The sequence below is a fragment of the Pinus tabuliformis genome, chromosome 6, assembly GCF_031772625.1.
Source record: "Pinus tabuliformis cultivar Carrire ecotype Pingquan chromosome 6, CPIR1, whole genome shotgun sequence".
Lineage (NCBI taxonomy): Eukaryota > Viridiplantae > Streptophyta > Pinopsida > Pinales > Pinaceae > Pinus > Pinus tabuliformis.
Window position 1 is genome coordinate 2,027,541,044 of NC_142292.1, and position 17,670 is coordinate 2,027,558,713.

General features: G+C 38.8%; 1 protein-coding gene across 1 annotated transcript in view; it reads right to left on the reverse strand.

Annotated features, from left to right (window-relative positions):
- Nucleotides 1–1,419: 1,419 nt before the first annotated feature.
- Nucleotides 1,420–17,670, reverse strand: part of LOC149267387 (small RNA degrading nuclease 1-like) — a 190,409-nt gene continuing 174,158 nt past the window's right edge. Inside the window, exons 10-13 of the mRNA XM_089411429.1 lie at nucleotides 17,450–17,557; nucleotides 17,234–17,338; nucleotides 2,834–2,879; nucleotides 1,420–2,745 (exon numbers count right to left, since the gene is read on the reverse strand). Coding sequence (XP_089267555.1) covers nucleotides 2,267–2,745; nucleotides 2,834–2,879; nucleotides 17,234–17,338; nucleotides 17,450–17,557 — 738 coding nt within the window. The 3' untranslated portion in view covers nucleotides 1,420–2,266. The remainder of the gene's footprint in view (nucleotides 2,746–2,833; nucleotides 2,880–17,233; nucleotides 17,339–17,449; nucleotides 17,558–17,670) is intronic.

Here is a 17,670-nt window from a genome sequence, read left to right on the forward strand (position 1 = left end):
CCCATTAGGCTCACTCAAACTATTATGAATAAAAAATAAAGATAAACATACAAAGTGTATCCAAAAGACAGAGCAACTCATAACAACCATCATTCAAAACAAATATATCAACAAAACTTTAAACCTAGGCTTATCAGCATATAAGAGTTTATATACACATGGTCTTGTGTCTATCATTTTTTTTTGCGTAAATAGAAACATTTAACAAAAAAAATATACAATTACAAAAAATAGTTTTAAACTCGGTTCATGGTAGAGCTATTAGAAGATAACAGCCAAAAACTTGCCACGAAGATTGGCAATTGATCTCTAAAATCTTGTGCCTGATTTTTACGGTTAAAACATCTAAAATACATCTACATTTAACTCCTCGTCATAACTTGTTCTAGAAAATAATTGACCAATACAATAACTCATTCTAGGAAATAATTAACAAATACAATAATCACAAATGTTAAAGGCAAATTTAGAGAGGTAATACTACTAAAAACAGTTCGGACTCATTACATTGATAGGCACTGTCTATTTCAGAATAGGGTTTCAAGAATTTTCCTTCTTTAATTAAAATATATAAATGTTCTAGATTTAACAATCTGGGAATATTCTTTACATCCAATGGATTAAATCATTTTTTTCAAACCATTTTTCCATTTCAAAACTTACGCAGTGTGTTGCAATCTCAACTCTATCCTGACATTACATAAATTTCCTAACATTACATGACATTACATAAATTTCCTAACATTACATGACATTACATAAATTTCCTAACATTACATAAATTAAATGACTGATAAATTCAATAGCACTCAGGTGTTTTGATGGCTATCCGTTTATCAGCCATTTAATTTACAAACCTGTACTAGTTTATAATTACACACTAAATCTTTGGGTGCCTCAAGTCCATAAATAATGAAGATCGATTCATACATTTGGTACTTCGCATTAAAACATATTTATGAAAACACTGAATCTTCAAACTTAACACCCTGTGTAACACTTGCTCACACTTTTAGACTCTTAATAAGTATTTTTATGTCCACGACACGAGACTAAGTCCATAACAACAAATTTGCCGGTATATTCACAACATTTAGGAGCGGGTAGGGGTGCGTATAATCTAAGTGTCGTTTATAGCATTCACCATTTGCTTTTAAAATGTCATGTACAGGTTGGTTATTTCAACTAGCATGCATTTTTCTATAAGGAATATGTGTGATAATATTCACAAGGTTGTGTACTCAACAGAGGAAGCATCTAGATCTAGTAAAATCAATACTAAATTGCTAACAGACGATTAAAAATAATAACCAATATGGACTAATCAGTCTATTTATTTAACTGTAACGTAACAATCAAAAGAAAATCAAACCTGATGTCTCAAGATCTGCATGCAGTTATAATTTTTAAAGTCAAGTCAAGCAAAACCATGAATTTTGATAAATATGATCATGGATCAGTTGTGTAAAATTAGTAATTAATTAACAAGGCAAGTCCCTTCACATGAACATCCTATTGTTTCACCCTTCAGAGCCAGTGAATACTCGATTTTATCTTTTCAAGAACGATTAATGGCACAGTAATAGAGATTTTCACAAGTACAACGTGAACAAATTGCCTTGAAAATAATTGGTGCTTCGAAGTTCGAACAAATCTTTTTCAGACCATACATAAATCTGTCGACAATCACTACATTTTCCTCCGTCAATTATATGTGGCCCATTTAACAAAGTGAAGCTAAACAATGTCATCCGCATCAAATGTACTTTTGGAGTTTCAGATTTCCATATAATTCCAGTCTTAAGACCGTTTAAGAACTACTGAATAAAAAAGACTTATAATTGGTGGCATTCATACAGTTCTATCAACTTTGCAAAACTGTATTGGAAGTGCTTACAATTACAATATAAATCGTTAGCTTTTTCGTAATCAAATAACTGAAAGCTGTTACCCATTTATTTGTGACGTACACAGTTACCTCAATCACTTTCATTTGCAAAAGATATAGAACACTCCAGAAATCCTCTGAGAATGGCAGACATCAAAATACAGCTTTGGTGCAATATGCTGTTACAACTTCCAACTTTCTTCTTCAAAATGAAAGTTTGGAATTCCAAGCCACAAACAAAGAAATTGCCCATTAATGTAATGAAGCGTCATCCTTATCCTGATAGTAGATTTTTCTTTCCGTGACCAGCATTGAAATGACTTTTCCTGCAGACTTGATTTGCGACCCTCCTCCTGCATAATCCTGAGAGGAACAGAGCTATAGACCATTCTTCCTTATTAATGCAGCTATAATTCGTTGTAAATCCCTGATCTCAGCATCCCTCTGTTCAAGTTCTTTTACTAATCGCTCTTGCTCTCTCAGATGGACACATTTGTTACCGTCTTTTGTTAAATTATTCTCACACAAAATTTCCTGATTTGTGCTTCTCTCATGTTTTATTTTCTTGCTATTTTGTAACGTCTCTTCTGTGTCTGTGCTACATATGTTATCAATGCCTTCACTGGGCCTCTTCCTTGTCAAAAGAACTGAATCACTTTTGAAAATATCCAACTGAGAATCCGAAGCTTCATATTTTGAGAGACCCATTTTTCGGACAACAATATCCGTGTTTGATCCTTTCTTGGAACCACCCGTACGAAATGCTATACGTTTCTGAGGACGCCCATATGAGTCCTGGAGAACAGAGAAACGAGGTAGTTGTTCATTAAAATTATAAAAAATAGGCAGAAAAATAACTTAAGATAATTCTATTAATTTCCAACGAATGTCCAAAACCGTATGCCAATGGGACTGAAGAAAAAAGCAATATCAGGCTATAGGAACCTGCAGGAGTACCTAATGCTACTCCGAAAGCATACAGTAAGATAATCTAAGATATATATTAAAAAGCATAATCAAGTCAAGTCAGAAAGAAAGGGAGGAGAGGAGCAGAGTATAGATATAACCCAAGTCACCAGGTTCATTCTCGTGTTCAAATTCAGCTGCAATGTAATTCGATAAAAAATCTTTAAGCCAACAGCAAGTCTAATAAAATTCAACATATTCATGGTGTATGCATGTGGTGTGTGTAGTATCACAAAGGGAAGCACCCCCCATACCCCTGGGATCATATGGCACATAGCAAAACTTTTCACCATGTCCCCCTTTTTGTGAAATTCCACAAAATGCATGGCAAATCATTTTGTCAGTGGAGGCCGCATTTCGCAAAAAGATGTGTGTGTGTGCCCCGTCTAAAAAAAAGGCACATATGAATGCCCTCCACCAAAGAGAGGAAAGTCTGGATGCCCCTTGTAAAAAAATTTTAGAAAAAATATTTAACAAGTTAAAAACCTAATTCACTACTGCCTCTACATATTCTTTTCCATCTCCATTTGACATTTGCACTGACCTTATGTAATTCGTTTTGAGCTGTCGAATTCTTTTTGTGAACAACGTCAAGCCACCAAGGAAGAGGAAAGTGTTGTTTGTAGCAGAGCTGCCTAGGAGCAGGCACTAGAAGCTACTGTCAAGAGACCATTATTAAGCTAGAAGCTATAACCAATCGGCCAAAGAGATTCATCATTCCAATTTTGGACTGGATTTTAATGGGATATCTTGGGTATAACTGTTAGCAGCCCAAGTTTAAGAGATTTGACAACCAAATGTTCATTGTTCAAGTGTTTAATAGCCAAGGTGAACCCTACAGTCCGATGTTTAACAGCCAAGAAGACAGTTAATCATTTAGAGACATGTCTCCTGTGCTAAGGACCCCAACATCCCCCCGCCCCGCATGATGCTCCCTAAAATTTGGTAGGTGTCTCCACATGTCCCCTAGGTGCTTTTCCTCACTCCTACATCCCCAGATCCTGAAAAACTTGGTGGAACATCCGATACATAATCAAAATATCTCTTACATTTTAATTATATCACTTAAATATATTTATTATATAATAAATTTATATCAATTAATTATATATAGGTTTTGTAAATGGAGATTTCCATAATCTATCATATTTTCATAGTTGTTTCAGGATACCACTGTAAAATGTTGATAGATCCCAATGTTTAAAGTGGACCCTTCACTCATCATACTCAGCGTTTTACTCACTCAGGTTCCCACTGGGGCAGCTTTGAGATGGGTCCCATAGACTTCGGGTGGAGATGGATCACCACATACCATGATCTAATAGGGTCTGAAAGTTGTGCCAACTACAGGAGCCAGAGACCGAGATGTACTTCATTTCCAGTGCTCCATATACCATGAGATCAAAGGACAATATTATTGGCTATCTAGAGTCTGTCGGACCCCTGTCTACCTTCTTCCAGTATCCCAACCAAAGATGCCTAGCCCTCTTCATCAAGGAGATATTTAAACACAGATCTCAGATCCTACATACCCTACTTCACTTGGGGACAATTCGGACGATCACACCATACTTTCAAATTGATCCAACTGATCGAAGCAACAAGCGACGAGCTGAGTTCTAGGGTATTTCAAATAGTAGAGCAGTGAGACCTCATGTCTCCTAGAGCATCAAAGGGTTTAGTACCCGAACAAGGGCCCGCCCACCTAACGGGTTCCTCCCCTACCTCAGCAGAGCAGCCAAAGACTTATCCAAAGCTTCTTTCCTTTGGCCTCGGATGTTAGGAGTATCCCTTGCTCCTACATATCCCCCAAGATCATGCAACCAAAATCCTTGTTCGATCCAAAGGACTGTAATAGCGAGCTAGCGCCACTATCACCCCCGTCTATTATCAAACTCAGGCACTCTCGACATATCGACCTCCAGCACTGGACTCATTCACTTAGCCTTCTACATGATCCGATTATATACATTTTTATGAGGCTGTCCTATTATTGTATCTTTCTATATATCATTTTATCCTAGATTTAGCTTTGGCATTTTCTAGGAGTTTCATTTGCAATCTCACATTGTACTTGTACTAGTTGTATCCTTCAGTCCCATTGACCTATTTATGGTCATTCATTGGACATTAAATAAAATTATCTTATCTCATCTTATCTTGAAGATGAGAGGAGAGTCCACTCAAAACTTGGGATATCTCAACATTGACACACTGATATTGAGAAATAACATTCAATATATATAACTTAGTAATATGTAGAGCCCAAGGTTACTTGGGAGCAAAGTGGGGAGCGACATTTTCAAAAGCCCCAAGTTCGGGAGCGAATTTTTATATAATATATATTTTTATATATTTTGATGCATATATGTCAACAAAAGCATGTAGAATGATGAATGAGATATAAAAAGAATAAAACATGGTTTGGACCATATAACATCAATCATCTAGAAGTTATAATCTTCATCAACCACGTCCACAAGTTATTAACATACAACATATCGAGTCTCATGATTCATCAATCTTAAAGTTTCAAGCTTTGAAAATTCAATATATAATATTTATCATCATTGATCACTAAAGTTGTAAGTTGTACTTGTAAGTTGTAACCATTACCATTACCAAGTAACCAAATGATAACAAATTTGAAATAATATCTAACATGAAATGAAATATTTCAACTTTCAACTTTCACGAAGCATCATATAATATATTCATAATTCATTACCAATGAGTTATAATTGCCAACTTCAAACTTCACACTTAAAATGTCATATATCGTTTACAAAAAACATCATAATAAATATGAAAGAGTCAACAATTATAAAAACTACTAGAAACTAGAAAAGACTAAGTAAATCCATTATCTATTGCTTCTTGTGGCCCTTGCCACAAGAAATGTCTAATTTCAAAGAAGGTTGTGGTGGTCTACTAGGAGTCTCCTCCCACATAGTCAGGGGACCAAAACCAGAAGGAACATGACCTCCATGTGAGGATGTAGATGTTGATGGAGGTGGTGGCAGCAAAGGCAAAGATTGTGGAACTCGAGCACTGCTACTAAATGATGGGGGTGGCACTGCTGTTGTTGCTTCATCATCATCTTTCAAAAGTTTTGTTTCCAATTCTTCTAGATGTAGAGCACCATCCTCCAAATTATCTTCTGCTGGGTTGTCCCAAGTTGTATATGATGTATCATCACAAGCCCAATCACAATAATGACTCAACAACTTCAAGATGTAGTGCACATAAACCAAGCTTTCTACTCGGTTTTCATTGACTTTGTTTCTTCTCACATTATGGATGAAGCTATAGGTGCTCCAACACCTCTCAGTAGAAGAAGTATTTACAACCTATGAAAGCACTTTTTTGCCAATTTTGGCAAAAGTACCTGGTCGCCATACGCGTTGCACCATGTAATAGCATCAAATGTCCCTATCTTCCATTGCATGCAAAGAACCAAACACTCCAATGCTAGTGAATTATTTGTCTAATTCAAGACGCAATCTAGCACACTCCTCCTTATCAGGGACCAACTTGCCTAATGTTGTCATATACCCATTTTGTACCTCTAGATTTGTAAGGGGTTTGTTCTTAACCTCACCCCCAAGTGCAAGTTTGCCCAACCAAGATGGAGAGTAGTATTTTCGCATAAGGATATACGCCAAGGCATGTAGTGGAACATTAAGTTGTTCCCCGTGCACAAAGAAAATTGTGAATAATATCATAAAAGTTGGGATCTTTTTCCTGAACATATCTTTTATTTGCCCCAACATGTTATCCATATGGTCATACATCTTCCCAATCACTGGTGTATCTATATCTGCAAAATGAATCATCTGATAAATGGTCGTGGTGTATTGCAAAACTTCCTTCACACATACCCAAAACAGACCATCAAGAGCAGTGCTCTCCAACTCATCAAAACCTTACTTGTCAACTGCGGTTGGAGCCCTATCCTTTAATACCTACCAGTGTTGACTTAATTCCATGCTAGCCAATGTCTCTCTTACCTTCAAAAGGCACCAGAAGGTGAGGTAATAGCTAGCAAATCTAGTCTTCACAATCTTCAACAACTCCCACCTTGAGTGACTGCAGAAAATCCCATGGGTATTGCTATGATTGGTAATAAATCTTATCATTCTCTTGCATATCTTGTACAAATCAGTGATCCATTTGTATTGAGGGTGTTTGTTCTTAATAATATTATGCATCAAAAGCTCCATTATGTGAACCAAACACCCAAACCAAAATATGTCGGGGTATCTATCCTCAATAATTGCTCCCAGTACCTTACAATTAGAAGCATTATCAGTGATGACTTGGATTACATTGTATGGCCCAATATTTTCAATTGTTTGAAGTAATGGTTGTGAAATGTTGATGGCAGTCTTGAGCTTTTGTGAGTAATAATACGCTGAAAGGTCGACTACACCACTAGTAGACACAACAAGAATACTTATCAATGGCTTACCTTTTACATTTGTCCAGCCATTAGATACAATGGATACCCCATGGTCATTTAAGAATTTGTCATTTTAGCCAAAGCATGTGCTATTTTTGCTTTTTCATGATCCAGTCCCACAGTTCTAGCCTTGCCATACCCAAGGCTCTTGTATCCTTTGGGGGCATCATTAATGGTGGAAACCATTTCATGCCAATAAGGTAGGCAAAGAACATTGAATGGTATCCCACATGCATAGGGAAACTGGTAAATTTTTGAATCCACATCATTCCTACACCCTTCATCGATGAAATTTGATATGGTTCTATGCCTTACAGGAATATTTGTCCCTATGCCTCCAACTCCATATCCACTGCCATGGGAGGATGTTGATGGAGTTCTTAGTCTATGTGATTGTGGGCTAGTGATGTCATGTTCAAAGTCACCCTTTGATCTTTTAGACTTGTATTGGGCTTCCTCCTTTTACCTTATGTATTTGGCTCTTTGATGTTGTGACACACTTCCACAAGTTTTTATTCTTATTTATATATTTCCATAAGGCATTTTCCCACAGAGATGCTTTCTGGCATGGTGGTATGAACCTGTGTAATTCGTTTTGCAATGGAAGCATGTAAATTTAGTGGTTCCACACCTTTTCCCTATTGCAAGCCAAGTAACATATTTCCACAATGGGGTTTGGTCTAGTTTAGTTTTTGTGCCCTCATCATAATCCACTCTCATTATCCTCCTCCCCCTCCTCACCAAGGTACTCCTCCTCTCTAGGGTTTTCAAATCCACCACTACCCACTTCTTCATCCTCTTCATCACTCCTCCTTATGCTCCCCAACACCATCATAACAAAAAAGGAACCAACATCAACAGAATGCCAAGCCATATAGCCATGATGTTTGAAGTTTTGAACTTTTGGTGGAGTTATAGTTTTTTGCCTGCAATAAAATGGAGGAATGGGAATGGGAAAGAGACAAGAGAACATTTTCATTTAACAATGAACATATAAAAGACAGAAATGCTACATTAGAATCTAGATCCTACCGTTTTGGCCTTCAATCCCAAGCTCCAATCTCCCTTGCAAGCTCCTCAAATGCCCAAGCAACCCTCTCAATCATTCTCCTCAACTCAAGCTCCAATTCCAAAAGCCCTTTCTTGTTATCTCATATGCAAATGGTGAACTGTGGGAGGGGAGGAGGACCTTTTATTTCTTTTGCCCCTCCCCTCCCTCCAAAAATCTCTGCGCAGTCGTGTCCTTTTCACCCACGGGGAGTGAATTTTTTTAGGTGGGAGTAGTCAGGAGCGATCGTTGCCCGACCACTCCCGCCTAAAAAAATTCGCTCCAAGAGCGAATGAGAGCAGTCAAGGAGCGAATGCTCCACGACCGCTCTATTGTTCGCTCCCAAAAAACCAGGGAGCAGAATTTTTTAAAGGAGCGTACTCCCAATCCGATCCCGAGTGAATTGCGCTTCGGGAGCGGGTTCCAAGGGGGCTCCCCCACAACCATGGTAGAGCCCCAATGTTAGCTCAATCAGTTGAAGACCAAATCTCTCTTAATAAGTATATAATACATTACCCATAACCCATGAATAACCCATGGGGTGTTGGAAAATCATGAGATTTATGTATTATAGATCATTTTCCTTAACTTCATAATTACTTGTGTTATGTGTTGGCCTTTTACTACTTTTATTAGTTGTTCATCAAGAAATTACAAAAATAATGGAGATCACAACAAGACAAAGTACACAAGATATAGGCTTCAAGCTGGGGCAAAACCCCTCCAAGAGGAAAACCCAGAAAGAATGCTTCTCTTCTTGTAGAATCTTGTTACAATGAGACTTACAAGACCCAAAGATCAATGCCCAAGATCCACCCCAGCACCAAGTGAGCCCCCCCACAACTTCAAGGCAACTTCCAAACTTCGACCTACTACAACTTCGTCCCAAATTTTCGGCCCTCCAATTTCGGCCTCCTACAAATGGCATCAATAAAACCCTAACTTCGTGTGTGTGGGGAGAGATAGATGATCCCAAGACACTTCAACCTTTTTTCTTCATCCTTTCCAACACATTTTCTCCTTAACTATTGCAAATCGAACTTGTGTGAGAATTTGTGTCTCAAATGAGGTCGAGCTCCTTGTATTTATATCAATGTGGAAAAAGTCTACCTCCAGATTAAATCTCTAATGGCCCAAAAATTGGAAAAGTAGTTAAAGTTGAGAGGTTTTTGAAAAAATTGGCAAAAACTCGACAAAATTAAAAAAAAATACAAAAATATTCATTTTTTATTTTATTTTTCGCATCTAAAGTATCCACAACATCAAATAAATGCTTTTCCACGTAAACATGAAAAGAAAACTAATATATAATATGTATATGAAGTCTAGTGCTACATCACATATCAAAATAGTGAATCAAGTCCTGAATCTTGAGTCCTGACTTGGTCTCAACTCTCAAGAGTCAAAATATCAACAAAAAATTTAATAAATGTATATCATCAATCATCTACATGTCATAAAGTAATCAGTCACCGAGATCCTCTGCCCCTTTTACGGGAATAGGGAATGGCTTTGTCTTTTCCTTTGCCCTTTCCTATGCCATGGTGTCTTTGGCATCCTCTTTACCATGCAATGATTTAATGGCCCTCCGAATGATTTCTGGAGTTACTTTTTGGCAAAGTTCTATATTTTGCGTTGGAATTTGCCCCATATGGAATTTTAATTTGTTGACACCCTTGACATATGCTTGCCACGTAACTTGCAAGACAAATATTGTCTATCGACCCCCCCCCACACCATCAAGTATATGTTAAAATTGGCAACTAGGGCCAAACTCGATGTGGGTCTTCTTATTTATGGTAGCTAATATTTTTCTTGGACTCCTCTCGTCGAGAGGTGTAGGATTGATCTAAAGATCATCCGATTCCGATATGTATTCATGGAGATATGAATTTATTTATGTTATTTGACAAGTTGTCGAAGTCGACCAGTAACCAAATTACCCCAACTTATCCTCAACGTTTTATTAGAAATAGAAGAGGTCTTCAAGTCATTTTCACACACACTTCTCCTAAGATCTCTCTCCACTTGTTTGGGTTTTGGTGGCTAAAGAGATCAAGAGGGAGAAGCCCTAGACACAGTGAAGGAAGGAGCCCTAATTGCAGACCCAAGGAGAGACCTATACACTGCTCTAAAGGAGATCTAACCCTAGCCCTAGACGCAGTCAAGAGAAGGCTCCCATACGTTGTCAAGGAAGAACTAATGCTGCCCTAGCCGCAGTCCTAAAGGGTGATCTAAGCCGCAGTTGGAGAGGCCTTAACCAACTACATGTGAAGGCCTAAATCCGCAGTTCTAAAGAGCCCTTATTCGTTGTTCAAAGAGGCCCTTATACACTATACTAAGGTGCCCTAAATCTGCAATCTATTGAGCCCTAATTCACAGCTAGAGAGTGATCCTATTCCGCAGCAACTTGACCCTAATACGCAGCTACAGGAGGAGACATAATCCGTTGGTCAAAGGCAGTCCTAACAGCAGTCATAAGAAGGCTTAGTTGCAGTCCAGAAGGAGGCCTAATACGCAACCTAACTGCAGTCACCTAGCCGTTGTCATGATGAATGATAAATCCATATTGTTGTAGGTGACAACGTGGACTGTGTTGGGCATGTTCAAGTTGTTCTTGATCTCAGTTTGCTGGACAGAAGTATCCGCTGTAAAGAGGAGCCTAAGTCTGGTTGCTTAAGGGCTGATTGAGGAGACCTAAGTCTCAATCCACTGTTGGGCTAGGCCGCAGGCCATAGCCAGCAGTTGGAGGCATTTAAGTGCTACGTTCAGAAGTATAACAGCCCCTCAAGGCAGCGTACAGAAGGAGGAACTGTATGAAGGCTAACCGAAGTCAATAGGTGGACTGTTGGATATGTTTAGGGTGCTGTGGCACTCAGAGCTTGTGCCCTAACCAGTGATCAGGTTTGCGAAGATATGCTTCAGTCCTTACAGCATGTATAAGATGCCAGATGGGCAGCCTTGACATGATCAATGAAGCAGCAAGGGAAGAAGAGTTTTATGGAAGGAAAGCTTCAGTGTTTTGGGTAATTGGTTGAGTTGTTCTATGCCTATCATCTGCTGCATATCTTCAATCCTTGGTACCAAAATTCCATCCTCATTGTGTCATCTTCATGGTGAAGATCTATGATGTCTGATCTTCTATTTGGCAAGTCAAGTATTGACTTCAAATCATTATACTCTACCTCTCTCTCTCTGCAGAACTATTGAAGAATATAAGAAGAATTGATCAAGGGTTTCCCCACATTGGGGTTTGTCCTTGGCTGGTGCCACATCTTGTGTCCTCTTGTCTTGGCTTGTCTTTTGTTGTTTATGTTTATGTTCTATCTGCACTTTACTATCATGTTGATATGATTGTTAATCTGAATATTATCATTGGGCTAATATGAAAAATTGAAGTAAATTGCTCTTAGCATAGAACATACCTAAAATTAACATGGTATCAGAGGTGAGGTGAAGACAAACCCCAAGCAAGAGTGAAAGAACAATCACCGAAGACAGTTGGAAAGGACAAAAGGCTCAATGGGTTCTTCTTTCCACTTCCTGGCCAAAGACAAGCTCCATGAAAACTCTGACTATCATGGATGGAAGATGTCTCTTGATCTAACATTGGAAGAACAAGAAGTGTTGAACGATGTGAAGGGTAAAATCCCAGAGCCTCCATCAAATGCACCGGATGCTACAAAGAACAAGTACACTAAGGGTGAAGTCAAAGCAAAGAAGATTATCAGAGATTCCATTGACAAGCGTCTCGTGGCCTACATCTTCGATTTGAACACCTCCAAGGAGATCTACGACAGATTGGTAAGCATGTTCAAGGTTAGTGATGCAAATTAAATTTTGTTCCTCAAAAATAAGTTGAAGGATATTAAGAAGGGAAAGGACGAGGATTTTCAATCCTACTTCTTAAGGATCACTGAGATCAAGAATGATCTTCTATCGATTGGAGAAGTTATTCCTGACATGGAAGTTACTATCACTACTCTTGGAGGGCTCCCACCTGAGTGGTATATATTTTAAACCACTAATCTCAATATTGATCGACTTCCCAGGTTTGAAGAATTGATGTCGAGATGCATTCAAGAAGAAACTAGGATGAATTTTTTTAAATTTTTTTAATTTGTTTTCAGGGGAGAAGGGCTCTTGAGGAGGAGGATCAATAGGATCCATAGGTTCTTCAACATCCGGCATCGTTTCATCTTCCTTTTCATCCGGCTTCCTGGTGTCAGCTTCTTTATCCTTCCTTGGAATAGGAAGATTGTCAACCTTGCTAAGAGCCATATCTTCGTCAAAGGTGACATCAAGACTTATTTCGACTTCCCTTTGACCAGCCACATAAATTCTATAGCCCTTAGAATTTTCGTTATAGCCCACAAAGATTCCTTTCTTTCCAAGTGTGCACCCAATTTGCTTCTTTTCTCTTTCGGCACATGAAAGTATACGGGACTTCCAAAAATTCTAAAATGAGAGACATCAGGTTTCTTACCAATGAACATTTCTTCGGGAGTCTTGGAGTCCAATGCTTGATGAGGGGCGGTATTCACAGCTTCGGCCCATAGAAACTTCGGAAGCCTTTGATCATGGAGCATGGCACAAACAGCTTCCACAATCATACGATTCTTCCTTTCAGCCACACCATTATGCTCAAGAGTGTGTGGCGTTGTGGTCTCCCTCTTAATGCCAGCTTCTTTGCAAAAGTCATGGAACTCATAGGATTCAACCTTGGTCCCATTATCAATCCTTAATATCTTGATTCTCTTCTCGGTTTGATTTTCGATCAAGGCTTTGAAGTGACGGAACCAGGTGAACATTTCATCCTTCTTTTTCAAGAAGCAAATCCAAGTCTTTCGAGAATAATCATCTGTAAAAGTGAGATAATATAGATATCCTTCCAAAGAGTTTACGAGCATCATACCAGATATGTCGAAGTGAACCAACTGCAAAATATCTTAAGTCTTGCTATTACTTGAGGGGAATGGTCCCCTTTTAAGCTTTCCTTTGGTACATCCCAGACATACACCTTCATGCTCTACTTTGAACTCGGGCATCGCTATCACCATCTGTCTTACATCGGGTGGAGCCTTATAATGAAGGTGGGCAAACCTTCGGTGCCATAGTTTAGATTGAAGAGATGTGTCACAAGACATGATCCTTAATGGACTTCCTCCAACTTGATATAAAGAGTCAACCTGGAACCCAAGAGTAAGAGCATCTTTAAAATTCTTTTTCCAAACACGCACCTTTCCATCAATGAATGCCACCTTGTACCTTTGTCTTCCATTGTCGAAATGGACACCAAGTTCTTCTTGAGATCAAGTACATATAAGACTTCTTGCAAATGAATCGTGTTACCCTGATTCAATTGAAGGGTAGAATCCCCTACACCCTTTACAGAATAGGTGGAATTGTCTCCAAGAATAATCTCCAAATTTGTCTCCTTCTCTATCAAATTAAAGAGAACTTCCTTGTAACTAGTGAAGTGCCTTGAGGCGCCACTATCAATAAGCCAATTCCCCAACGAGTCTGGAGGAGAGACAGTGGAGAGGGCCGATATAAGATAATAATCATCTTGCTTATTGTTAGCAATATTTGATTCATACCTGGAGTTCCTTTCTTTCTTGGAGGGTTGACCACTTCCTTGATTTCCAGCATTCCTCTTTCCTTTGCCATTAAACCTGCCATTCCCTTGATTGTTGTTGTTGAAGTTGCCCCTGGAGTGATTGTGATCATCATCAAGTGATATGTCCTTTCTATTTGGACACTCCCTCGCATAGTGGCCAAATTTATTACAAACAAAGCATCTTCCCTTCCTTCCACCCTTCGATCTGGGCTTTCCTTCGAAATGACCTTTGGACCCAGAGTTATTTCTCCTTTTGGCATGACAGGAGAAAGCAGGAGGGTTGCCTCTATTTGAAGGCATTTCTTGCTCCACCATCCTTGTCTCTTCTTGAATGCATCTCGACATCAATTCTTCAAACCCTAGAATTCGATCATTAATGAGAAAAGTGGTTCTAAATATATACCATTCGGATGGGGGCCCTCCAAGGGTAGTGATAGTTAGTTCCCTGTCAGGGATGACTTCTCCAATTGATAGAAGATCATTCTTGATCTTAGTGATCCTAAAGAAGTAGGATTGAATATCCTCGTCCTTGCCTTACTTAGTATCCTTCAACTTATTTTTGAGGAACAAAACTTGATTTGCATCACTAACTTTAAACAGGCTTACCAATCTGTCATAGATCTCCATGGAGGTGTTCAAATCGGAGATGTAAACCACTAGACGCTTCTCAATTGAATCTCAAATAATCTTCTTTACTTTGACTTCACCCTTAGTGTATTTGTTCTTTGTAGCAGCGAGTGCATTTGATGGAGGCTCCGGGATTTTACCCTTCACATAGTCCAATACTTCTTGTTCTTCCAATGTCAGCTCAAGAGACATGTTTCACCGTGATAGTCAGACTTCTCACGGAGCTTATCTTCGGCCAGGAAGTGGGATGAGGAACCCATTGAGCCTTTTATCCTTTCCAACTATCTTCGGTGATTGCTCTTTCACTCTTGATTGGGATTTGTCTTCACCTCACCTCTGATACCATGTTAAATTATGGTATGTTCTATGCTTAAGAGCAATTTACTTCAAATTTTCTTATTAGCCCAATATCAATTTCCAGAATAGCAATCACATCAGCATGATAGTAAAATGCAGATAGAACATAAATATAAACAGTAGAAGACAAGCCAAGACAAGAGGACACAAGATGTGGCACCAGCCAGGGACAAACCCCAATGCGGGGAAACCCTTGATCAATTCTTCTTATATTCTTCAATAATTCAGCAGAGAGAGAGAGATAGTACAATTATACAAATCTGTAATTTTATGACAGCAGCAGCAAAACCCTAACCAGCAAAGTCAAAGCTGGTCAAACAGGTCAGATTTGACCTCTAGTCAACCCCGGTCAATGCTCAGTCAACTCGGCCTCCAACAGCAAGAAAAGGCAGCCCAAAACAGTCCAAAATATCCAGTCAACCTTCAGTCAATTCTGGTCAAACCTGCAGTCAGCCTTTGACAGTCAACGTTGGTCAAAGTATGGTCAAACAGAGGTCCAAACCACTGTTCAGAAATGCGCCCTGCCTAGGAGAGGCAGCCCAACCCAATCTGCAGTCAAAGAGGAGACTACACTGGCCAATGCTATCAAATCTGCCCACCTGCAGCTCGGTCAACCCAAGTCAACGCTGCCCTAACCAGAATCTGTGTCCTCCTTCTTCCAGCCACACGTGTGAGAGAGATGCTCCTCTAATGCATAGGAGAGAGAAAAGAATGTGTGATGAGATGAGTGGAATAATGCCACAAGGTCTCCTCCTTATATATGAAACGTTGAGGATAAGCTGGGGTGAAAATTATTGTTTTGCTTGCGCGCCAACCTTGACAAATTGTCAAGAATACAAATAAATTCATATCTCCATGAATGCATGTCGGAATTGGATGATCGTTAAATCAATCCTACAACTCTCAGAGAGAGGAATCCAAGAAAAATATCAGCTGCCATAAATGAGGTCACCCATATGGAGTTTGGCCCTAGTTGCCAATTTTAACAGTTATTTTTCATCAAACAGCTACCAATGCATAAACCATAAAGAAACAAGAGACACAAAATGTATAGGCTATCAGCCAAGACCAAAACCTCTCCCACTTGAGAGTAAAACCCAAACAAATTTTTCTTCTTATAGAGACTTCAATTGACGAATACCAAGACCAAGACCTTTGCCCTATTTGCCTCTCCAAGACCAAGACACAAGATCCTTTCACTGCTTCTCTTTCGTGCCCAAGTCAACACTTGGTCCAACTGCTTGCCTTCCTTTGTACCTCAGCTATACTTCAAATTTTCAGCTTCCTTTTGACCAGCAACTTCTCAGCTCCCTTCAGAAACCCTAGCACGTGTGAAGAATCAACTTTGGGACCTGGATTCCTTTTGCTTTAGGAGGAGACTGCTTACTTGACAACTCGGCTTGATATCTTCTTTGATCTTCACCCAAAATATTCTCTTACTGTGACAGTAATACTTCAGCCTTCTTCCTGCAATAGACAGCAGAAATTTCTCGCACGTGTGGAGGTTTACAGCCCAAAAACAGACCCCAAAATAACCCTAATGACTTATCTCTTCCTTCTCTTCACTTCGCTGGTTGGAAGGCTTCTTCCTTGACCTTTTCGCACTTCTTTCAATTTCAGACCTTGACCAAAATTCTCTGCTCTGAAATGAGGCCGAGCTGCCTATTTATAGTAGTTTCCCATGATAATTAGCCGACTTGAGAGAGGGTGATCCGACATGTCCTTTTGGAATGGTTCAATTTCTTCTTTTAAAGCCGACTTGCTATGAGGTGCTTATGCTTGTCTTGGAGGGACTTTTGACTCTTTTATTGACTTATACAAATATGAAATATGTAACATGCCCAAGAAGGTTCCTTCATACATGACTTGACTCAATTTGACTTTATGACTACACAACCTAAAGGTTCACAATGGTAGCCATTACTAAAAATAAAATCTTTTTTCTCATGGAACCCATGAGACAAGCATAATAATAATTTTATTTTTCTTCTTTTCATCAATTACATAAAATCACAATTACATGTCATTATGAAGACTGAACCTAGTTACACTTTTCAACAATGTTCTGGGGGGTTCGTCGTGTCACATGTTGCATACTTGTATTTTTGTGTCCTCATGTCATATGACTTAGATGAATGGTTACTTTTATAATCTAATGATAATTAGGTATATAACATTTTATCTAGAGAAATACATCATGTTTTGTGGTTTTGTTGTTTTGCAAAAAACAAGATAGGAACTGAATAGCCTAAAGCAAGAATTTACCATTTCCAACTCCCCCTTTAAATTTTCAAATGCTTCATCTGCATCTTTCATAGTCTTGAAAACAGCAAATGTTGTGCAATGTTTGTTCTTGACACGAGAGAATGCCTACCAACATATCATCTTCAGTTAGATTTCTATGCTTCATGAACTGCTCACAATATTTATGGCAACATAGGAAAACATTACAAAGCAGTAGGAAGAAAGAATTCCACAGACCTGAAATTCAACCGAGTATTTCTTTGGAAAAATATTCTGCAGTTTATCCTCAGAGGTACTAACGGGTATCTTATGAATATAAAGTTTTGAGAAGTCTGCTTCATTTACCTGCATTTTCAACATGTTCCGGCCGTTAACTACTAAATATAAATTTTCTCTTTCATTTTACAAATGAAAGGATACTATAATAGTATGAGACAAACAAAAGAATGTGTTCATTT